Genomic DNA, 24,206 nt, shown 5'->3' with positions numbered 1-24,206 from the left:
GGTGGCAGCCTCAGACATGCTAGAGAATGAAGTGATTCTCATATCAAACTAACAAGTAAGTCCTCCGTAAAGAAATCTAGTGAATACTGCTGGCCAGATTCTTTCATTTGTGCCTGAGATGATTTTAGGTGGGACGCGTCACTCACCGAGAGAGCAGTCTTCACTCAGCAGAGGGCTTCCAAATTCTGTCAGTTGCCCCGAAATGGACAGGCTTGCCAGGCTAGGGGAGCTCTTGGATCTCTTGAAATTGTCCATAAAATATGGAGGTTGATTTGGGGACGGATTCAATTACTGACATCCAATTCTTAGAGGAATCTTGACTGTAGATGGTGACGAACCCAGGTTTATAACTAGGGAGAGGACTCTTGAATTTCTTGTCAACTGTCAGTTCTGACCTGCGGCATGGCCACATCAGAGTTTTCTTATGTGAAACTGATGAATAAAAATGTATTTTATCTTTTCAATGTATGTCCATATGAATCCCATCTAATGTATAAACATACTTTTTTTTTTTTAAACAGAAAAGGGATTTATAAATGGTTCCAAATCGAGTGAAGACTATGAGATTGACCAGTATGAAGAGTTTTGTTTTTCTGTCAGGTTTAAAGCATATCCGCAGATCAGATGTACATGGACCTTCTCTCGAAAATCATTTCCTTGTGAGCAGCGTGGGCTCGATGACGGGTCCAGGTGAGCCGACAGACTGTTAAGGGGCTCTCTGGGCATAGCGCAGCCTTCCTTCTCGTCCCCAGAAGAGCGGTTCTGTATTACAAGTTTTTATATTACTGAGTTGACATGGAAGATGAGAAGAGAAAAAGCAAAGATGAGGCCATTGTGATAGTCTTAGAATCAGTTCAAATCTAGAACCCCCTGGACAAAAAAAAAAAAAAAAAAACCAGAAAGAATCCTACTAGTCTGAATATGGTTCTGCGGCATTTTCTGAGTCACTCGATTGTTACTTCCTATTTGAGAGTACTGTGTTTTATTATGCCGAATCTCCCTCCGCACGTATGCAGATGATTGAGGAAGTAAAACCCATTAAAAACAGCAAAACATTACTTACAAGTGTATTGATTTAACTTTTCAAAAATATCAATGCAGAAATAGCCTAAGAATAAATGCTGAAGGAAAATTCCATTTTCCTGGGGATCTGTACAGCTGTATTCAAGATTGTCTTACAGGAAACAGAAAACAACTCTTTTTTTCTGGTATTTCCTAGAGCTATGACACCTCTTATCTCATAAATGTAGTCCTGTGTACCATGATTTCATGCGGGGCTCTGAGTGCCTGAAAGACACTTGTCATCCCTCAAACATGTCAGTGGTCTAGAATAAAGCATTTCTTGACGTGTGGTCTGTAAACCACTTCTGTAGGAATCATCTGGGCAAATGTTAAAAATATGGATTCCTAGCTCCCATTCTAGCCATGCTCAACAACTGGGGAAAAATGCCCAGATTCTACATGTTGTCCTTCCCTCTGGTGAGTCCTGTCAAGGGTCTAGATCTGTGTTCTGCCTACAGTAGCTAACCAGCCACAATGGCTGTTGAGTACTTGAAATGGGCTAGTCCCGACTGAGATGTGCCATAACTGTAAAATACACACTAGATTTTGAAGACTTAGTTTGGAAAATAAAAAGACTGTAAAATATCTCAATTTTTAAGCTGATTATAAGTTAAATTATAGTGTTTTAGATATATCCAGTTAAATAAAAACAATGTTTAGTTTTTACTTATTTTTTCTTTTTCTTTATTTGACATTTTATTTTTATTTATCATATTATATTATTTTTTTTTTTTACTTTTAAAAGACTTTTTAATTTTTTTATTTGACAGAGAGACAGCGAGAGAGGGAGCACAAGTAGGGGGGAGAGGGAGAAGGAGATGCAGACTTCCCTCAGAGCAGGGAGCCCGATGCAGGGCTCAATCCCAGGACCATGGGATCATGACCTGAGGGAGACGCATAATGACTAAGCCACCCAGGTGCCCCATTATTTTCTTTTTCATAGCTAACTGGAAAATTTTAAATTACCTGTATGGCTTGCATTCTGTTTCTATCGGATAACATTGGTCCAGGTGAAGAGAAAAAGCTGTTTTTTTTTAACCTGGGTTCACCTCTGTTTCACAATTACTGTGCTATTCTTCATAACCCAAAATGGTTTATAAGTGATCTTTGTTTGCATTTTTAGAAAGACTGTAATGCAGAGTTTGCATGGAACTCTCTGTCCTCTCTTGCCCTAACCTCTTAATGTCCAAAGCATTCATTATGCAGTTAATCAAGAACACAGTCTTTGACCTGTGAGCTGATGGATACCCACTTTCTGAATCAGGGTTTCTCAAAAGCAAACTATTGACATCCTGGGCTGGATAATTCTTTGTTCTGGGAACTGTCCTTTGCATTGTTTGATCTTTACCAGGATCTCCGGCCTCCACCCAGTGGATGTCAGTAGAAACCCTACCCCCAGCTGTGACAACCAAAAATATCTCTGGACATTGCCAGATGTGCTTGCTTTGGAGAAATTGCCTGGGGTTGAGAACCACTGCCGCAGAGGGATCACCCCATTATCATAAGCTGCTTATTCTGAATTATCAAACCTTTGAATGTAGGCAGCCGGGGAGTCAGCCCCTGTCTTTCTGTGGAATTGACCACCACAGGCCTCTGTTCGGATGACTATCAGTGATATCAACATTCCCTCCCTTCTTTGTATTGTGACCCGTGTCAGAGAAGCTCTTAGTGCTATGGGATTCTCTCCTGAACCTGATTCAAAGAGCTAGAGAATCAATTCTCTTTAGTTCAATAAATATTCTTTAAATATCTTCTCGATGGGCTTGATGCTATGAGGGTCTACAAGAATGAATAAGGTAATGTCTCTTTCTCTCTCTCCAACCCCCAGAATTAGACTGGCACATTCATGGTCAAGGGGCATCTTGGATACGATTCATTGCTCCTTTGCTGCTGACTTCTGACACAAGCTCTTGAGTTTTTACAGAATCACTGATTAGAGGACCATGTCTCTCTCTCATACAATACCTCATTGAGGCAACTTGTATTTAATGAATGAATGAATGAATTCATCATCATCCCTGGAAGTGGTGATGCAGTGCCTGGGCTAGAAGGAGTCAGTGGCATCCTCTGTGCCCTGCGAGGACCACACACCAGACACTCACATAATACCCAACACCCAAGAGTTTGTTTTATCTGAAAAGGTCTAGAAGAGCTGCAGTGTTTGTTGGTGATACTGACACACTGGGTGACACACAGGGTTTGTCAGTGATAATGGTGTGCCTAATATCCTGTATCACCCTATACGCCATGTAACACACAACACAAGGGGAAGACAGATCATCCTTCTTCTTGAAGAAGATGCTCAAAATACTGAACAAAAAGTGAATAACGAGAAATCTAAACATAGCTTCAAGTGAGGACCCTGAATGTCTTTTGCTCTCCACACCAGGCTCTGAGTTGAGAGAACAGGTGGCTAGCTGAATATTGGATATCATTTTTTTTATTTAAAAAGTTTCCAATTTACTAATAAGCTAAAAGAATCATACAGTGAGCTTCCTTTCCCTTACCACTTACATTCAAAGTTCAACCAAAACTGAAATTTGTTATTCAAAGTTCAACCAAACTGAAATTTGTTGGTGAAGGACGGACCGTATCTTAATCATGTTGCAACAGGTGACTTTATAAGCAGAGTGACATGAGCTTTTGTAGCGATAACTGGAAGGCCCTCTGTAGGAACCCGCCTCATGAAAAAAGACTATGGTGTAGTCGTCGTGCGTGTGCCGGAAGTCTGTCAGCTTCCCCACCTTCACAGCTTCGTTTCTCCTATTTACTTCCTCAAACATCATACCCCAAGTGTGAGGGCTTGTCTTTCTGTGTTTACATTTTATTCCACTGGAAATCTCTAGCAGTCCTGATATCTTCATCTTGAGAAAAGGTCCTAGGATAGTTATCGGTTGCTTTGCATAATTTCCTGTCCCTCTAGACTTCCTTATAAAGGCTGAATCTACCTCAGCCTTTCCCAGTTTTGTGGTTCAAACAAATAAGCAAACCTTAAGATGTTAGAATTATTTAGTGATTCCTTCTGAAAGACTCTCCTTAGCTTGCCTGATCCCTGTGTTTTCCTTTTCCCTGGAGTATTTCATTTTCCACCTCCAGTAGCCTGGAGTTCTGCACACACCGAGCATTAGGTGAGGGCTTAGGGGAGACATCAGGGGGGGTGGGCATGTGACTTCTGAGCCATAAGATGTTGTCCTTCTCAAGCACAGAGACTAATAGAAAAGCAGGCTCTCAAGTCAATAAAAGATATGTAATTGCAGAAGTGTATTGAGCGTCTTTGGGAAGACTGTTTTTTTTTTTTTTTTTTTTCTGGAAAGAGATGAGCCTTGAAGGTATCTTGAAAGGAGGGAGAAGTCATGTGGGTTCAGTAAAGCACCGAGAGCCCCCAGCAAACCCTGATCCTCTTTGCCGCTGCTGTTTGGGGCACCTGTCCTTTCCTCCCAAAGACCCTGCTCACTGAGAGCGAAAGAAACTTCTTTAAACTCTGACCACATACCAGACAATGTGCACATCTTTTATGTGAATTATCTCGCTTAATGCCCATAATATCATTTTTTGAAAGATGGAAACAGGCTGTTACTTGCCCACGTGGAACAAAGTCAGTACCCTCCCTTTACTCCTGTTTTCTGAAACTGCCTTTTAAAAAAATAGAAATAACATCAATAACTCTACCTCCAGAGATTATATTTCAGATTTTTTCTATGTAACCACCATGATAGAAACATATAAATACAGGTTTTATACAACTATGGTACTAAGTTTGCCATTTGTAACCTGATTTTTTATTTAAAATATATTGTGAGCATCTATGATACTAAATATATTACATCTTATCTTATTTACATTAGCATCTTTTTTTTTAAAAGATTTTATTTATTTATTTGACAGAAATCACAAGTAGAAATCACAAGAGAGGCAGGGAGAGAAAGCAGGCTCCCTGCAGAGCAGAGAGCCCAATGCGGGGCTCCATCCCAGGACCCCGAGATCATGACCTGAGCCGAAGGCAGAGGCTTTAACCCACTGAGCCACCCCAGGCGCCCCTACATTAGCATCTTAATGGCTGCACAGTATTCTGCTTTTTGGACCATTTTATTTTAACTGAATCTTGTTGATGGACATTTACTTTAGGTTTTTTTTTTCTTTGCAGCTTTCATTTTAATGTTATTTTCTCACAGTATACACTACAGTAAAGTTTCTAAATTTCTTTTATACTCAAAATGATTACTGGAGTTAAAAAGCCTCATAGTAATGATAAACACATACGTTGTGTTCAATATGTGAGCTGGGCCCCATTATAGATACGTCACACAAAACTACTTAAAAATCTAACAGTGTTCTCCTCCCACAGCCATACAAGGTCAGTACTACCACTGTCTTCATTTCAAGGATGAGGAGGTACAGAGAGGTTAAGTGACTTGCCCAAGGTCACACCACTGGGCAATGGCAGAGTTGGGATTCTGGCAAAAACGGTTGACTTCAGAGCGTATGTTTTGGGTTTTTGTTTGTTTGGTTTTTTTTAAGATTTTATTTATTTGACAGAGGGAGAGAGATCACAAGTAGGCAGAGCAGCAGGCAGAGAGAGAGAGGAGGAAGCAGGCTCCCTGCCGAGCAGAGAGCCAGATGCAGGGCTCCATCCCAGGACCCTGAGATCATGACCTGGGCCGAAGAGCAGAGGCTTAGCCCACTGAGCCACCCAGGTGCCCCCAGAGCCTATGTTTTTAACCACATCACTATACTGGCTCTGGACGCCAACTCATTTCAAAAGTGTAGAAGTCCCAAACCCAGGATGTAAGAAAACAAAAATGCAAGCGATGCAATCATTTTCTTCCGTTATTTAAAAATAAAGTGTGCCTCCTAATGAGATGGGCCATGTTTTGCTATTCAGTCCATAATGGTTCTGTTGCCCCAGGCTTGCTGACTCCCCCAAGATAAAAACGAGGATGGTATTATATGAAATCATCATCACCTTCCTCCCACCTCCTGACTCTATCTCCCTCGGGACAGAAGTTGGAACAGATCAGATCCAGCTTCAGCCTGGCCGTGTCCCCCTTCTGCAGAGGTAGAATCGTGGGTTTCTTGATCAGATAGCACTCGGTGCCGGGGGAAGCCTCCCCCACTCCCATCAGCTTTTTGCTCTCCTCTTTCAGAAGCTCTCAGCTTCCCCAGTGGATACTGTATTATTCTCCGCATGCTGATTTGACTTTAATAATCCCTTGCTCTTTGCAGAAAGCGTTCTTCACTTATAGAACAAGTACTCCCTGAGCCGCTGGGAAGACCCAGCCCTTCCTCATCCCGTCTCCTCTAGGCACCACACAGAAAGTAAAGAGGACCTTCATTTGGCTTGTGCAGAGAAGAAAACTCGTGGTTTTCATGGTTGTATGTTACCAAGATACTCTTTCACTGTAAACTCCAATGTCCTGATCTCCCATCTCATGTCAGCTGGCCATTTCTAGAAAAACCCTAAGGGGAAAGAGGAAGCTTTGTATCTCCAGATCACCTGGTTGGTTATTCCCCTTGGAATTCCCAGAGGAGGTTCAGTGACCCAGTTGTTGCTTTTGCTAGGGTTAACTGTCAGCGAAGGGTGGAACTGGGGCCCAAGCAGTTGAAAATGATCTGGATATGTGGTTTTGTGATCAGGCTACGTAGGTGACCCATTTCCTACCCAGAAGAGTGAGAACATTTCAGATGCTCTCTCGTCTATCCCATGGCAAATCATTCTCCATTAAGACAGCACAAAAGACTTAGGAAGGAAAAAGTTCACAAAACAGGGGCACCTGGGTGGCTCAATGGGTTAAAGCCTCTGCCTTCAGCTCAGGTCATGATCCCATGGTCCTGGGATTGAGCCCCACGTTGGGCTCTCTGCTCCACAGGGAACCTGCTTTCTCCCCTCTCTCTGCCTGCCTCTCTGCCTACTTGTGATTTCTCTCTCTGTGTCAAATAAATAAAATATTAAAAAAAAAAGTTCACAAAACATTTTGCTTTGGTCCACATGATAATCACTTATTGCACCGGTAGTTTCTTCAGTCCACTGATTGGTGCTCTTGGTGTCCAGTGAGAATTAACATTTTCTCTTTTAGAAGCATGCATCTTTCCCTTCTTGGGCCACTTATACTCTGCCTTCCTAAAGTCTGGGAGTCACAAGTGGCTATATTTACTTTTCTCCCTAATGTTATACTGGTGTGTTCCCCCATCTTTCCATCACTTCCACGTCACCAGCCATTTCCTTGTTGTCCACAAGTAGGTCGGGTAAGAAATTCCTCTTTCTACTTCAGCCTTCTTGTTGTTAACAGGGCAAACAAACAAAAACCAAACAGGGCAAACAAAAAACTCATTAAATGCTCACTCTGATAGGCCAGAGAAATGAATTCCCTTATCGCTATACAGAGTCAGAATTATCCTTTAGCTTTGGAGTTGAGGGCACAGAACACTGGTGTCAAATACACATGGGCTTCAAAGCTGCTCTATCAGTCAGGTGCCAGGTGTGGCTGCTGAGTCTTGAGAATCAGCTGGGATTCCACTCTCTCCCTCTTCTGTACCTAGCACAGCACCTGCTTAGTTGTATTTGTTTTTCCTGGTGCCTCTTGGGTTTGCTCTTTCCAATCCTTTCCCATTTTCCCTGCCGTCGATAGCATTCGTTTTTGCGTGCTCTGAATTCTCAAATCTGAACTTTTACTTCTGCTCTCATTGGACTTCCCACTCTACTGGAGTCACTGGTCTACCTTCACTACCAATGTGAAAATGCTGTGAGAACAGAAACTTACCTCTTGTACCTCACTGTTGTATCCCCGATTCCTCCAATAAGTAGATTCTACCATTGGTAATACAATGAATGAATGAATAATTCATTAATCCCTATGTTACTGCAACTGCCTTCAGATCTCTCTCCTGCCATCAATCTAAACTACAGTACTGTTCGTGGTGTTCCGTTCCTGCTCAAGAATCCACAGCATCTTCCTGATTTCCCCATGAGGTTTAAATAATGAGGCTTGTTTTTCATGGACCCCTGATCACTTGGTCCTACAATACCCATTCAGTCTTTTCTCCCACATCTCGACTTGTGCTTCCCTGCTCCTCTCCCAGTGGCCACACCAGTGCCTGTCTCATGGCATTGGGAATGCCACTGCCTCCCCCTTGGATGCTTTGCTTTTGCCCTCTCCTTAAACTCAACCCATCCACAAAGAGCTAGCTCGGGTCCCGCTTCTGTGCACACCTCTGAACGTTTCTCATCTATATTGGCATCCTCCACCTTCTTTAATCCTCTATTGGCTTTTAGTTTAATTCTTACCTCTGGAGGTTTTATCCACCCACCTGGATGATGATATTTTTGAGGACAGAAGCCATATTTTATAGTCTGCATTCTCCATAGCTCCTAGTTTAAGTCTGGTTTCCACACCCTGTGTTCTCCTGTTTACACGTCTACCCTGGCAATATGTTTCTCATATATATATATGTATATTTTTATTATTTATTTTTTGTTTACTGTTGGTAGGTTATATAGAGGTAGCCTAATTATATATCTTCTGAACAAGCCTTACATTCTCTTATTCTGTTTTAAGGGAAATTTTTTTCAATTTCTTCAATGCATAAAGGCATATTCAAAAGCTCTTTGATCCCCTATCTCCCCTATAGTATATAATATCCGGCTACAACATTCAGCATCCTAGATTCCTAGCAGGCATGGTGGCTAATCTCCAATACTAAGTTGTCCGTGTCCAAATGTACTGAGTGGTTAATGAACACTCCAAGTAAATACTGGAGCCTGAAAACACCTACAGGTTTCTGTACAAACTCAGTGGATTTGAGACCTTGTCATTGTTAATTGCTCTTGAAGTCAAGGATCGATTATAGGTCCTACCTCGGACCAATGTCAGAGAGCCATCCTTTTAGGAAGCAGGGGGTTATGGGCTCCTCTCCCTATAGAGGTTCTTCCAAATGTCTGGGAAGTCAGACTAGTCCAGAAGGTATAGAACAGTAGGGGCAGGAACATTTTTATCTCTCTTAGGAACCCCAGTCTAGAGGAGGGCTTCTCAGCCTTAAACATGCATATGAATCATGTGGAGATCATCTTAAAAGGCAGACTCTGAGTCGGTAGGTTTGGGGTGGGACCTGAAATTCTGTATTTCAGACAAGCTCCTAGATAATACCAATGCTGATGTTACCTGCTGTGGACCACACCACACTTAGATTAGCAAGGGCCTAGCACACAGACTCCTCCTTGTCCACTGGACTTTAAGGGGTCAGAGTCTCAAGGAAAACTCCTAAGCATAATGACGTTCATTTCAGCATCTCCTATAAAGATCTGGCTAAGTGGATCTTTAATTCTTTTTCAAACAGCATATCTAAGTTTTGCAACCATAAACACCAGCCGGGAGAATATATATTCCATGCAGAAAATGATGATGCTGAATTCACAAAAATGTTCACGCTGAACATAAGAAGTAAGTTAAATTATCAAGAAATCTCATTTTCTTTTCATAACTCCTTCATTATATATCAACTATGACCAGAAAGAGCTAAGTAATGGCTTAGAAGGGATACTATGTTATTTTTATATGCTGAAATATGTTGAAATTTTACTTCAAATCTACTGGCTTTATTTATTTTTTAAAAGATTTTATTTATTTATTTGACAGAGAGAGAGAAAGGGAACACAAGCAGGGGGGAGTGGGAAAGGGAGAAGCAGGCTTCCCACTGAGCAGAGAGCCCAACGTGGGGCTCGATCCCAGGACCCTGAGATCATGACCTGAGCTGAAGGCAGAGGCTTAACCCCTTAAGCCACCCAGACGTCCCTATGGCTTTGTTGTTTATATATAGATCTATATATCCATATATAGATAGATAAATACCTGTTTATCTCTTTCTGTGTTCATCCCTTGAAGCTAAGATAATGCTTCCATGTCCTGTCTGAACATGCTTTGGTGTAGTGCCTCATTGGCTTTGGTACCTTGAAAGGTCATGTTAAGGAACAGCTAAAAGTCATGATATCTGCCATTGGTTTGTCTTAGTAATTTCTGTTTCTTTGGAAGAAGGCAATATAAAAAGCTGAGAGTACATTTCCTTGGACTTTGGTAAGGGTTTCTCCTGAAGCTCAGAATCATTTTGATTCTTCAAGGTTATAGAGTAGCGTGCCTTGACTCTCTACAGGAGGGGCCTGGCTGTGGAAAAGGGGTATTTTGCAGATGGGTGGTAGGGCTGCCTGGATAGAAAATTCCATACAAGGGGCAAAAAGGGAATAACCAGAGGACTTGAGTCATCCTGCGTATGAGACACCCTTGCCGAGGCACAAACAGCTTGGAATAGATGGGCAGCCTCGATAAAGTGAACGCTGAAGCCATTTCTGGAAAGTCCCATACCACAGGAGCTTAATTTAGGTGTTATTCTCTACAGGGAAACCTCAGGTGCTAGCCAAGACATCAGCAAGTCAGGCTTCGTGTTCTTCTGATGGCTACCCATTACCATCTTGGACTTGGAAGAAGTGTTCAGATAAGTCTCCCAAGTAAGCAGGACATTGGTGTCTCTTGTGTTGGAAGAACATAGAACTCTTACTCTCTCTGACATATCGACTCTTTCTCATGAATACCTTTAAGAAGAAATGGTGAAGTATTTAAAATGCTTACCTTCTGAGTCAACCATAATTTTCAAAGGGCACAGAGCATTTCTGATAACTTAGAACAGCGAAATCCCTTTCCAAGCTCCCGAGACCAACCCTAACTTCTAATCTGACCACAGCCTCACCTGCCTGATTTCTCTGTCGGCCATTTCTTTTCAGCTGCACAGAGGAGATCACAGAAGGAATCTGGAATAAAAAGGCTAACAGAAAAGTGTTTGGACAGTGGCTATCAAGCAGCACCCTTAACATGAGTGAGGCCGTGAAGGGATTCCTGGTGAAGTGCTGTGCCTACAATTCTCTTGGCACATCCTGTGAAACAATCCTCCTAAACTCACCAGGTATACAGTAGTCACCACCATAATACACCACCTCCAGGAATTCCCCACTAGAAGGCTGTCCCCGTCATTGGCTTTTATTTGGGGAATTTCACCAGAACGCGTAGGTTCGGTGTGTGAGACAAGAAGGGTTTTTGAGTCAGGCAAGAATCCCCACTGAACCTCTGCCATTTTGTAATTCGGGGACAGAATGGTTTCTGCTTACGTGAGTGTGATTCACACATTACAGTGATGGAGGCAGAACCATAAACCCCGAGAACAGGAAGTATCTACTGAAAGATCCAACTTGAGAGAAACTGATTTAGTAATTTGGGGTCCCTTCCATTTTCCCTCTTGGTTCATCTCCCTCTGTTCCTTTAGCCTGCTTTTTTATACTTTTGTTTTTTTTAGAACCCTCCAAACTTAAACAAGTCTGAAACATGCCCACCTATACGACCAACTTCCCATATTCATAGGATACCTTTATTGGGAGAGCACAGATTTCTTTCATTTTTTTAATCTGACTTATATATCCCATGGGTTTAACTCGATGTCATCTGTATAACCCTAGTAAGTGATTTGTAAAAACGGGGTCAAAGTCACAATTTTCTAGGAAGGGAACTTGGCCTTTAGATGAACATTGCCTGATTTTCTGGGGGGAGAGGAGTATTTGTCAAGTGCTTACGAGGACTGCAAATGATGGTTCCTCAAACAGGAGGTGAGAGATGATAATGAGATTCTAGTCCAACTACCAGGTACACAGGTTCATTGCTCGGTGACACTCTTGCCTTGCAGGGCCCTTCCCTTTCATCCAAGACAACATCTCCTTCTATGCAACAGTCGGGCTGTGTCTTCCCTTCATCGCTATTCTGACCATGCTGATTTGTCACAAGTACAAAAAGGTAAAAGCAAACGTAAAAATTCCTCCCTGTTTCCCATTTCTGAGGGACTGCCCGTTGCTCATGGACCCATTATTTCATCTCTGAAGCAATTCAGGTATGAAAGCCAGCTGCAAATGGTGCAGGTGACCGGCTCTTTGGATAATGAGTACTTCTACGTTGATTTCAGAGAATATGAATATGATATCAAATGGGAGTTTCCAAGAGAAAATTTAGAATTCGGTAAGAACCGACCAGTCCCAGTGTTTCTGTAGCATTTCCTTTCTGTTGGAAAATCTCTAACATGCCCTCACTGACCATTTGTCTTACAGGGAAGGTATTAGGATCAGGTGCTTTCGGAAAAGTGATGAATGCAACAGCTTATGGAATTAGTAAAACAGGAGTCTCAATCCAGGTGGCAGTCAAAATGCTGAAAGGTACAGTAAAGTGGGATGCCTGGGTAACTCAGTCGGTTAAGGGTCTGCTTTGGCTCGGGTTGTGATTCCAGGGTCCTGGGATTGAGACCTGTGTGGGGCTCCCTGCTCAGCGGGGAGCCTGATTCTCCCTCTCCTCCCTGCTTGTGCTCTCTGTCACCATCCCTGTCTCTCTCTCTCAAATAAATAAATAAAATCTTAAAAAAAAAAAAGTACAAGTGGAATGATGTCCACACCATGCACAAAAATGGGAGGCATGGTTTCCCACCGCCTCATCTACTCTTTTCCATCATTTTTATGGCTATGGCTTGCCATTCTTCAAGGCTTAAAGGGGACTGAGTTGGGGTTCGAGTCAACCAAGTTGTGAATATAAAACACAAGTCGCAAATGCAAAACTCCGCCTCTTCTTCCTCTTCTGTTTTTTTTTTTTTTTTTAGTGTTTTCGGCTTCAATATTAGGGGGTACTTTTACTACAGGCAGATGTTGTTTCTCACATTTTGACACACACTCTGGGTAGAAGAACAAGTTGAAGCCCTCTGTATTCTCACTTCCCACTCGTGGCTTCATGCCCTCCCACCTGGCCTCCACCACCATCCCTCCCCTTAGCATTGTTCTCCCAGCCAGAGCCCCAGTCAGCTTCTGCTGAGGTGATCAGCAACTTCCAACAAACTAAGTCTAATGAACATCTTTCAGTCTTCCTGCTGCTTGAATTTTCAGCATAAATTGGCACAACTGACTGCTCTCTCCTTTAAATGCTTTCTTCCCCTGGTTTCCATGTCACCATATTCTTCTGTTTTCCTCCTCCCTCTCTCCCTACTTCACCATCCTTTGCTGGCTCCTCCTCTTCTACCCATTTTTCTGGCTGGGGCTCCAGAAGGCTTTCTCTTGGGCCTCCTTAGGGAAGGATGCTCTCCACAGGCTAGGTCAAAGACAACCTGACTTCATCCCACATTCTCACAATCATGCCTCCCTTCTGAGCCCGAGGTTTTGTCCAAGTGCTTGGGTGTCCCAAAAGTGTCTGTAATTCAGACTGAACTCCTCCAGCTCTGGCCCTCCACCAACGCTCCTGGTCTGTGACTAGTTATAAGTACTAGTGACTAGCCACATCTCCCACAGTCAGGCAAACCAGAAACCATCTTCATTCTATTCTAACCATTTCATTCATCATTCTAGCACCCTACAAAGCCATCCCTCTCAGGTTCCCTGCTTGGTGTTCCTTGAACCCATCCTCTTCAATCATTTTCCTACTTCATGTTGCCAGGTGCTTTTAATTACTCCTGAACTAGTCTACACAGCCCTGCAGATCTGGCTGCCCACCTCCCCACCTCGCCCTCAGCACAGGAGCACACTGGCCTTCTTTCAGTTCCTCCCGAGCTCCATGCTCCCTCCCTTCCCAGGGCTTTTGTACAGGCGGATCCCTCTGCTCACCCTTCCCCTTTCACGTAGTCCTCTCCCACTCCTCTTCTAGATCTCAGCAGAAATATCACTTCCTCAGGGAAGCCTTCTCTCACACCGCAGAAGAGATCAAGTTCCATGCCCTATGCTCTGTTAGCTTTCTGCAGACTTCTTTCCCATGCAATTTATTATTTGCTTAATTATCCCATTAATGTCTCATCTGCCATATTAGTCTGTAAGTCTCATGAGGGCAAGGGTTGGATCTGTTTATTGTGTTTTCTGTATTTTGATCTTTGCCCAATCTATTACTTCAGTATGAAATATTCCCCCTCCCTCCCCACTGTAAATTCACCTGGTTAACTCTTATTTTTCCTCACATCTCAGCAACAGGCACTTGGCGTCCCCTTCCAAACCTCTCCATGGCTAGGTTAGGTATCCCTCTTGTGTGACCCCACAACACCCCCCCATTCATTTGCCACTTTGTATTTATCACACTGTTATAATTGTTTATTTACTCATCTTCCTTTTCCAGGAGACCTAAACTCCAGGAAGACAGGGGCTGTGTCTTGTCTTTCATTCCTCCATTGCTTCGCACATTGCCTCATACACTGTAGGCATTCAGTAAACACTAGTTCAGTAAACGAATGGATAAGACTAAACGAAAGTCGGGTAATGACAGTGCTTTGAAAAAGTTAAGCACACTGTAAAATATACCACTTTAGTTGAGAGGAACAAGCCATGGACCCCTATAAAACATGAAACAGCAGAAGACATGACCCATACTGGTAGGTCATAGTGCTCACAGTGAAGAATCTCACTCCCATGCCAAGATGTTGGTAGTAAGGATATCCCCAAGAACTCACTAAATGAAAATCAATGGCCTCAGTGATCTGAAAAAGTTAGCATAAAGGCTAGGTGTCTTCCAAGATAAAATAATGACACCTCGGAATATCAAATCAAATTTTCAGTGAAAGCAAAAAAAAGTTACTATGTCTATGAGAAAGAAGACATTAACAGAGGAGTAGGTGCCTGGTGTGTGGAGAGGAAAGTCCAACGACCCTGCCCTTACCTCTAGGGCTCTAGTACCCTCTTCTTGGGCAGGAGTTCCCCAAGCACCTGGTCACCTCACTCTCAGTGACATGAGACCTTTGAGTTTATCAATAACTACCCTCATGATATGCTTCTAAGCAAGATTATGAGTACAATTTACCAAACTATCTAGACTTATCTTCAGGGAGAGAATGCATTGGCCAACGGATACATTCTAGCCTATTTGCCAGTTATATTTCTCATGATCAATCAATGAGTCTCTTGAGAACTTGGTTGGAGGGAATTGGTCTCTTTGACCTTCTCACCACTGGACCCACTGACAAATTTAAGGTTTTAGACCTGAAGACCACAAGCTGGAGCCAACCTTGCTTAACATTCCTATCTTGTCTCTCTGTGTCCAACAAATCAAGAGTCAAAAAGAAAGTTATGTTTCTCCCTTCAGTATATTTACTAACTTCTACCATAGAGGAAAATCATGCATTTTGTTTTATTTTGTTTTTTGAGGGTCAACTCTACTGATTTTTATTTGGGTAAGTAGAGGAACGTCCAGCAGAAAGGCACATTATCAGACCAAACTTTTATATGGCAATCTTTGAAATTCTGTCTTAAACACAAGATAGTTTTATTCAAAATTCATGTATTATTTTACACATTTTAAAATTTTCATGCAAATAACTGAAGAAAGTTTTCATTTATTAAATGATCTAAAATGCCTCTCTTACTTTAGTTTTATATTTTTTCATGCTCTCCCATCGACAGAAAAAGCAGACAGTTCCGAAAGAGAGGCTCTCATGTCTGAACTCAAAATGATGACTCACCTGGGAAACCACGAGAATATCGTCAATCTGCTGGGGGCATGCACACTGTCAGGTAATCAATTCCTACTAAAAGCCTCTCATCAAAAATATTTTAGCCTGAAGACAAAGAGGACATTTGTTCTCAACTTTTCCTCTTTGCTCCGTCTTCGTACGGGCCCTCCAACCCGAGCGGAGTTAGACAGTGAGCGCGCTGAGAGCGGATGCGGCCGTGTAGAGAATGCCTCCGCGCACCGGGCCAGGCCGCGTAATTCTAACCTCCTTAAAAACAACAGCAGCCCTGCTGGCGCATTTTGTGGACTCTCATTCCACCTGCTCTGGTGGAGCTTCTCCCCAGGCTGTGAAGCTGGCCTCCTTGCAGTGGGGAGAATGGCCGCAGAGCTTGGCCGCTGCCCAGCTGGGTCGGCTTCAAATAAGGGACAGCGAGGGCGGGACGCCAGCCCCCGTTTTCCCAGCAGGCAGTGGCGCATGCGCTCTGATTCACTTCCGCCTAGAAATCCCGGAAAGATGCGCTCGCAGCTCGTTCCTCCTGGGACGGGGACAAAACAAAAGAGAACCAGAGCGGACAGATCTAGGAGCGAACCCGTGGCCTGTATCTCCCTCCTCAGGCGAACAACAGATCCGCGTAGATTTGCCAAGTGCTCACAACGCTGCTGGCATATCATGCCCAGTTGCAAACTGGAGAATCCACGTGGCCACTGGTTATTGGTGAGGCGATGGACAGCAAGGGCCCACATGGAAGGCAGGAAGATCCCGCTTTCCAAAGGAGTTAGAGCCAAAAGCCAAAATTGAGTTTCAAGCCCAAGAGATAGTCAGAAAAAGTTGTACTCTCCCCAAGTCAGGGAGCACAGGGCTCTCCTAGGTGATGCTGTCTGCCACACAGACATCTGAAGGAAATATTTGGAATTTGTATGCCTATGATGAAAATTCTATTTCAGGACCAATTTACTTGATTTTTGAATATTGTTGCTATGGTGATCTTCTCAACTATCTAAGAAATAAAAGAGAAAAATTCCACAGGACATGGACGGAGATTTTCAAGGAACACAATTTCAGTTTTTACCCCACTTTCCAATCACACCCAAGTTCCAGGTAAGAGAAGTGGGTCAGGATTTCACAATGTTATGTCACAGAACACAGGCCCAGTGTGATGGTTAAACACCCCGCACTGGGCAGTCTCTGAAGGCCAGAGTCCAACCTCCTGTGGTCTATGGGTTCTAAGATCTAGAAAGGTCACTTGTCTTTGTTTTAGCTTCTCTGCTGGTCTGGAACAACGAGACTTTCGCTTTCCTGTGGTACAAAGGCTGTAGCTGTCTCCATCCACCTGTGCCTGAATCACACTCTGGCCACATATTCAGTTTTGGGGAGAGTACATTCTTCAGTCCTTCAGCTCTCCTGGATGACGCACAGGAATTGGTAGAATGAACACTTTCCCATGACATATTCACAGAGAGTAGTGCAGGTCTTGGGAGGTTGGTACAAAAGAGCTCTGAACTCACACATTGGATCTTTGAAAATTAGAATGAATTAATTGACATAATGTGATGGGGACGAAATTGAGTAGTGGTAACATTCGTCTCTATGTTCTGTCAATGTCAATTTGTCTCTATGTTCCTTAATCCACAGTGTCATCCTATTTCCTCCACACACGTGAAAGCTCTCCCTTTTCCTGGTGTGTAGGTTTCAGCGTAGGACTTTGGCCTCTTAAGACACTGAGTCTTTTAAGACAAGATGTTACATCTTTCTTTTTTTAATATTTTATTTATTTATTTGACAGACAGAGATCACAAGTAGGCTGAGAGGCAGGCAGAGAGAGAGGAAAGGAAGCAGGCTCCCGCTGGGTAGAGAGCCCAATATGGGGCTCGATCCCAGGACCCTGGGATCATGACCCGAGCCAAAGGCAGAGGCTTTAACCCACTGAGCCACCCAGGTGCCCCAGACAGGATGTTACATCTTGAAGCTGGGAGACCCCTTGGAGATCCCCGTTGGATGTCTTTGTGTGGTTGCCCGAAACGAATTCATGTCACACCGGTCTTATCTTTCACACTTGTTTCTCAGTTCATGTTTTAAAACTGAGAAAATTCTGCAATGTCATCTGTATTCTAGAATAGAGTCTCTTAATGAGTCAGATGGTGAGATCAGCATTCCATGGTTAGCAATAGCTAACGCTGGTCAACAGGGTCTTTGATTCATTCTAGTCATTGGGGTATTAACTACACTGAAGCGACTTAGGAATATTTGTGGTCTGCAAGCATAAAGCCATTTGCCAGAGATAGGGAAAATTATAAGTCGGGGTGAATTTGTATGCTGGAATAAATGGAATCATTGTATATAATGCACACAGAATTCCTCAGTGAAGGATTTTATGTTATTCACCACAAAGGAGAGTTTTGTTATCACTTTATTAATTTCATGGGAAAAGGAAATGTGCCTTATTTACAAAACCTGAGAAAAGAGGGATGGTAAAACACAGGTCTTGGAGTGCCTGGGTGGCTTAGTCATTAAGTATCTGCCTTCGGCTCAGGTCATGATCCCAGAGTCCTGGGATAGAGCCCCACACTGGGCTCCCTGCTCAGTGAGAAGCCTGCTTCTCCTTTTCCCTCTGCCCCTGCTTGTATTCCCTCTCTCGCTGTGTCTCTCTCTGTCAAATAAATAAATAAAATCTTAAAAAAAAAAAAACACCACACAGGTCTTTATAAGAAGAACTGTATTACAGGAACTTTCATAGGGAAAGTGGGCTTTTAGAAACAGAAGAGGTACTTGAGTCCTAACTGTACATTTTGCTGAACATAAAGGTTCAGCAAACCTTTATCTCACCAAGTCTTTTATAAAATGTGATTCTGACACCCAGCTTGTTGAGTTGTGGCAAGGACAGAGTGAGGTCCTGTTTGAACTCTGGGACCCTGTACAGATAATGGGATCACTCCTCTCATTAGACTTGGCAAGCTCGATTCCACACGTTTTTAATGTCCATATACACAAAAAAATGGACAAGTGGATACTGTGCTTTTAATCTCAAAGCCCATTTATAACTAGAATTCAACATTTTTGATGAATTGTGTTTTTTTAAAATAAAATTTCTATTTAGAAGAAGAACATAAATAACAAAATAATTTTTTTTTTTTTTATAGTATGCCTGGTTCAAGAGAAGTTCAGTTACACCAGGACTCGGATCATATCTCAGGATTCAATGGGAATTCATTCCAATCTGAAGGTAATATTTTATCCTAATTAGTAGCACCTTAAAATAGAAACAGGTATGGAAATTTGGTTAGTTTTTAAAAAGTGTCAATGCAAGAAATGCTTTTATTTGCTAATGTCACCTGTAGGGTTTATTAATGTATATTTGCTTTAAATGTAGTGAAAAGCCAACAGTTTATATATTGTGGGTTTGATGTCAGCGAGCAACTAATAAACACAGAGAGCTATGTTATTTGGTCAGGTTGTTCTTTTTAAAATAATACATTAATCAGAGCCACTGATTACTGACATGTGGAAAAAAGATGAGTTCTAGAATCAGACAGAAGTTGGGTTAACCTTGGGTTCCCTCACTTTCTGGCTGGAAGACTTTGGACAATTTATGTAATCATCTGAGCCACAGTTTTGTCATCTGTAAAATGGGCCTAATAGTACTTTCGTCATAGTACCGTTGGAAGGATTAAATGGAAGTATAGTAAGTGCTCAGTGCTGTTCGTGAAATGTGGTGGCGCAATGTTAATTCTTTCCCACATGACAAAACTACCTTGCACAAAAGAGGAGGATCAGAAGCTCCTGACTGATCAGGGGCCATCTGTACAAAAGCAGCTGGACAGGTTACCCTTCTAACCAAAAGAAACCTTTGGCTGGCCCCTCAGAGGCCCCACAGGTTTAGCGTGAACAGGTTAGCCCCAGTGCTACTGGGAAAATGCAGTGGGAGCTTCCTTTGTAGTCTGGGCGCTCCTCCTCACTGTGGCTTTGATAATGTCCCCATAGAGATGTAATGGGGCAACTTCTTAAACTTGGGGCAAGCATGAGGACCAGTTTTGTTTTACAGATGAAATTGAATATGAAAACCAAAAAAGGCTGGAGGAAGAAGAAGACTTGAACGTGCTGACATTTGAGGACCTTCTTTGCTTTGCATATCAAGTTGCCAAAGGAATGGAATTTCTGGAATTTAAGTCGGTAAGCCTCCTTTGAAGGAGAAACTAACAGCAACAAGATAATTTTGGAAATGGGATGTGCCTTTCTTTTTCTTATTTCAACTTGTATCCCTTACAGTCTGTATCGCCCACTATCCACAACCACCCTCTTCTCTGTCGGAACCACCTAGAATTTTCATTTCAGCAGCTCTGGGTGAATTATAGGGGGAATGCCTGAGATCCCTTACTGCAGCCCTTCCAGGAGGTCCAGAGTCCCCTGAGACTTCCAGATAGGAAGTCAAAGCGAGGTCTACAGCGTCAGTCTTTCCTTGGGCAGTCCAGTTTGTCCAAGCTGTGTCCTGTGTGTGGGCATTTGACCCTGGGTACTCAGGACTTCAAACACAGTGTGCTGGGATCCTGGTACACCTTCTGCCTCCCCCCGCTTCCCATGCTAATCCCAGACCCACAAGGCTATGATGGGAGGGCCGTGAAGCCTGCCTCAAACCATGGTTTCTACCTCAGTTTTGCCTTCTTTCTATCATCGTCTCTCAGCCCTGTTCTGGGACATTTCAAGGGTCTGGTACCTCTGAGCATTCCTCTGGCTGCTTTCTGTCCACACCGTCTTATGTTCTGTTACCTTCTGAGTATTCCCCCAAACTCTTCCCTCTTCTTTTCCCTTTAAATCTTTGCTTCTCTTTCTCCCTCTTTTCTCCATGTCCCTCTCTTTGCCTCTTCCCTCCTCCTCCTTCCTGAATTTGGAGAGAATAATTTCAGCTATATTTTATTTTCTTTAAAAAAATTACTTTTGGGGCGCCTGGGTGGCTCAGTGAGTTAAAGCCTCTGCCTTCATCTCAGGTCATGATCCCAGGGTCCTGGGATCGACCCTTGCATCAGGCTCTCTGCTCAGTGGGGAGCCTGCTTCCTCCTCTCTCTCTCTGCCTGCCTCTGCCTATTTGTGATCTCTCGCTTTGTCAAATAAGTAAATAAAATCTTTTTTAAAAAATTAGAAAATAAAAATAAAAAAATTTCTCTAATATATAGAGAAAATATAGAGAAATAATCTCTCTAATATAGAGAGAAAAAAAATTTCTCTAATATATTGTCATAGGTTAGGTATATCTCAACTTTAAAAAAAAGATTATCATAAAATAAATTAACAGCTTTGAAGAAAAAAGTGATGTTCACAATAGCAATCAAACCTGTGAACCATCTTGAGGTAAACAGAAGAAATATACCAGACCCAAATGAAACATTATTAAATGCCAAAAAGGAGGCCTGAATAAATGAGCTCTACCATGATCATGTAGGAGAGATACGGGGTTTATTAGAAAAGCCAATTCTGTCCAAGTTAATCTGTATGTTTAACACAACTCCAGTTAGAATCTCAAGGATGTTTTTTTCTCTCTCACGGATGTTGAAAGTGTATGTTACCTTCTTTGCTTTTTTTTTTTTTTTTCCAAATATGAGCATCCTTGCTCACAGGTTAAAAAAAAATTCCTGCCTCATAATATTTTCCCACCCCTCATCTCTGAGGCACATTCTTTTTTTTAAATTCAATTAATTAACATATAATGTATCACTGGTTTCAGAGGTAGAGGTCAGTGATTCATCAGTTGCATCTAATACCCAGTGCTCGCTACATCACGTGCCCTCCTAATGCCCATCACCCAGTTATTTCATCCTTCCACCCCCTGCCCTCCAGCAACCCTCAGTTTGTTTCCTACGGTTAAGAGTCTCTTATGGTTTGTCTCCCTCTCTGGTTTTGTCTTGTTTTATTTTTTCCTCCCTTCTCCTATGATCCTCTGTTTTGTTTCTAAAATTCACATACGAGTGAGATCATATGATCTATGTCTTTCTCTGATTGACTCACTTCACTTAGCATCATACCTTCTAGTTCCATCCACGTCTTTGCTAATGGCAAGATTTCACGTTTTTGATGGCTGAGTGCTACTCTGGTGTAGATATATACCACATCTTCATTATCCATTCGCCTGTCTGAGGCACATTCTTCTCCTCGTCTTCCCTGCTGCTGTTGGCTTCCTCTTTTCTCAAGTGTATCTATAGTTCGTTTATCGTTCACCTCCTTGACTACAGTAGTGGTTGCGTGTCTTTATAGACCTTGGAGGGCCTCGACCTCGATAGTCTGGCCTGATTTCCTGCCTGTCGTGAAGTAAATAGGCAAATTACTCACAACCGAAGGTCAAGGGCCCTGCTTTTTTCCCCTCTGGGCTTGTTATAATAAGAATTTTTTTGAGGAATATCCAGTTTCTGAGACGCTCCCCGCTTATTTTCCCTTTAGGCCCTACCGCCTGCACCATGACGTCACTGTCTCCTGGTTGTCTTTTCTCCCTACTTCTCTGGTTGCTCCTTGCTTTCCCTGTAGCTGCCATGACTCCATCCACCATACTGACTAGTGCCAAGTCTGGTGCTAGGTGCTGAGATAGAGTCAGAGCTTATCACTGACAGGGGAGAAAGAGATGAGCAGACAGGCAAATCAAAGATGACCCTGTAGTGTGGTAAACATTCATGTTCAAGTAAGCTCTGAGAACCCAGGGAAGGCACAGACCCATCAGAACCAGGAGGGGGAGCGGTGCAGAAAAGGCTTGGGGAAGCAGCTCATGCTTCGGCTAGAGGAGATTTCTGAGGAAAAGGAAAACCAGCAGGGAACATGGGATAGGGCAGGGAAACAAAATCAGGAGGAAGTCTGTTGAGAAAGGTCACATTAAATGTGTGACCTGTGGTTCCTTGGGCAACAGAGTCCAGCAGATATTCCTATCTAAAGCTCAGGAGAAATGTTTGGGTCGGGAACAGAGGTTGGATGATGGTAGTTGCGTCTCTTGGTTTGGACGAAGGGACTTAGGAAGATGTAGACCGAGAGGGTGCTGCCCCAGGGAATGAGAGCAGGCTTGTCTGGAGCTGCAGAAAGAAACAGGTTCCACTAGTCAGTAGGAAGAAAACAGGGGGCCAGCGACATGCTGAATGCACAGAAGGAGGGATGTGAAGGAGGAGGGCCTGGCCCATAGGACCAGGTGCCACCAGGACGCCGAATCCAATCTCAGTCGGTGTCCCTGCGGGGCTTAGCCCAGGCAGCTGGGGCAGACATCTGGGAGGATGAAGGCCAGGTGTGGGGGGCTGGTAGGAACGTGGGTGAAGCGTGAATGGAGTCTGCAGGCAGTGGGCAACACTCTCAGAAAACTGGAGAGGGAGGAAGGAGAGCTAGGGGGATTTTAGTCTGCCCGGTTTTTGCTTTTATTTTTTCAAGTTTGAGGAGAACCCTTTGGGCCTTTGCTCCTAGTGCTCTGTTCCTTTGAATATCTTCCTTCTTAGGGTTAATTCTCTTGTCAGACCACTTGGCTTCATATCATGTCCTCTGTCCACTCAGAGGCTCCTAATTCCACTTGAGTCAACCTTCCCAAACTGATTTTTCATTTTTTTTCTCCAAATATATTCTTTGGTCATACTCTCATTGCCAAAGCTGTTTTCCAGTCAGAAAGGAGATCGTTTTTCTCCACCCCTCAGTAAGAGTGTTGGACAACGGCCTTGGAAAATCTCTTCGGAAGGGAGCTCAAGACTGGACCCCGGTATTGTGTCTTTTATTTATAGGAAGACACACCCAGCCAGGTTTGATCTCCTTTCTAAGAACCTACCCCCTTGGCCTCCAGGAATGTTCCATAAGTAGCACGAGTGACTGTATTCACAACAGCTGAAAAAGTGGGCCATCCCACTGCAGGTCCCGTGTGAGGATAGCCGGTGGCCCAGTAAAGATTAGACACCTCGAGGAACCACACTTTCCTGTCATCTGTAACTCCTGCTGAACTTGAAACTGGAAGCAAAATTGCCCTCTGTGATGATCTCTGTCAGAGTAAATAACACACCAATTTCATTCTTTGCAGTGTGTTCACAGAGACCTGGCAGCCAGGAACGTGCTCGTGACCCACGGGAAGGTGGTGAAGATCTGTGATTTTGGACTGGCCCGGGACATTATGAGTGACTCCAACTATGTTATCAGGGGCAACGTGAGGCCACTATTTCTCACATGTTTTTATACTGTTATTTTGTGTTTTGTCATTGGGACGGTAGACACTGGCACTCACCGTAGTGAGGGTTTGCTTGATGGCAACATCAAAAAGCTTCCTTACTGCAGTCAGCTTTCTTACATTTAAAAGCTTTTTCTTTCTTTTTTTTTTTTTTTTAAGATTTTTTAGATTTATTTGACAGATAGAGATCACAAGTAGGCAGAGAGGCAGGGAGAGAGCTGAGCAGAGAGCCAGATGCAGGGCTCGATCCCAGGACCCTGAGATCATGACCTGAGCCAAAGGCAGAGGCTTTAACCCACTGAGCCACCCATGTGCCACTAAAAGCTTTTTCTGTAGCTTCAAGGAATATTCCAGTTACAATTAAACTTAGCAAAATAGCATCACATCTGTTCTTGGGCTAGTCAGAACAGACCAATTAGGGATCTTGGAGTACAAGCCACACTTAAAAAAAAATTCATTACTTGAACTTATTTCAGTTCCATTAGCTATAAAGCAA

General features: G+C 43.1%; 1 protein-coding gene across 1 annotated transcript in view; it reads left to right on the top strand.

The window, feature by feature from the left end:
* Positions 1–24,206, top strand: part of FLT3 (fms related receptor tyrosine kinase 3) — a 73,545-nt gene that overhangs the window by 37,849 nt on the left and 11,490 nt on the right. Inside the window, exons 6-17 of the mRNA XM_082700947.1 lie at positions 522–690; positions 9,394–9,497; positions 10,447–10,555; positions 10,829–11,007; positions 11,779–11,885; positions 11,972–12,104; positions 12,194–12,298; positions 15,500–15,610; positions 16,494–16,647; positions 18,687–18,769; positions 19,589–19,716; positions 23,567–23,689. Of these exons, the coding sequence (XP_082557073.1) occupies positions 522–690; positions 9,394–9,497; positions 10,447–10,555; positions 10,829–11,007; positions 11,779–11,885; positions 11,972–12,104; positions 12,194–12,298; positions 15,500–15,610; positions 16,494–16,647; positions 18,687–18,769; positions 19,589–19,716; positions 23,567–23,689 (1,505 nt within the window). The remainder of the gene's footprint in view (positions 1–521; positions 691–9,393; positions 9,498–10,446; positions 10,556–10,828; positions 11,008–11,778; positions 11,886–11,971; positions 12,105–12,193; positions 12,299–15,499; positions 15,611–16,493; positions 16,648–18,686; positions 18,770–19,588; positions 19,717–23,566; positions 23,690–24,206) is intronic.

Source organism: Mustela nivalis, assembly GCF_964662115.1.
Source record: "Mustela nivalis genome assembly, chromosome: 15".
Classification (NCBI taxonomy): Eukaryota; Metazoa; Chordata; class Mammalia; order Carnivora; family Mustelidae; genus Mustela; species Mustela nivalis.
The sequence above is the reverse complement of the archived record's forward strand: the minus strand, read 5'-3'. Positions and strand labels throughout refer to the sequence as shown.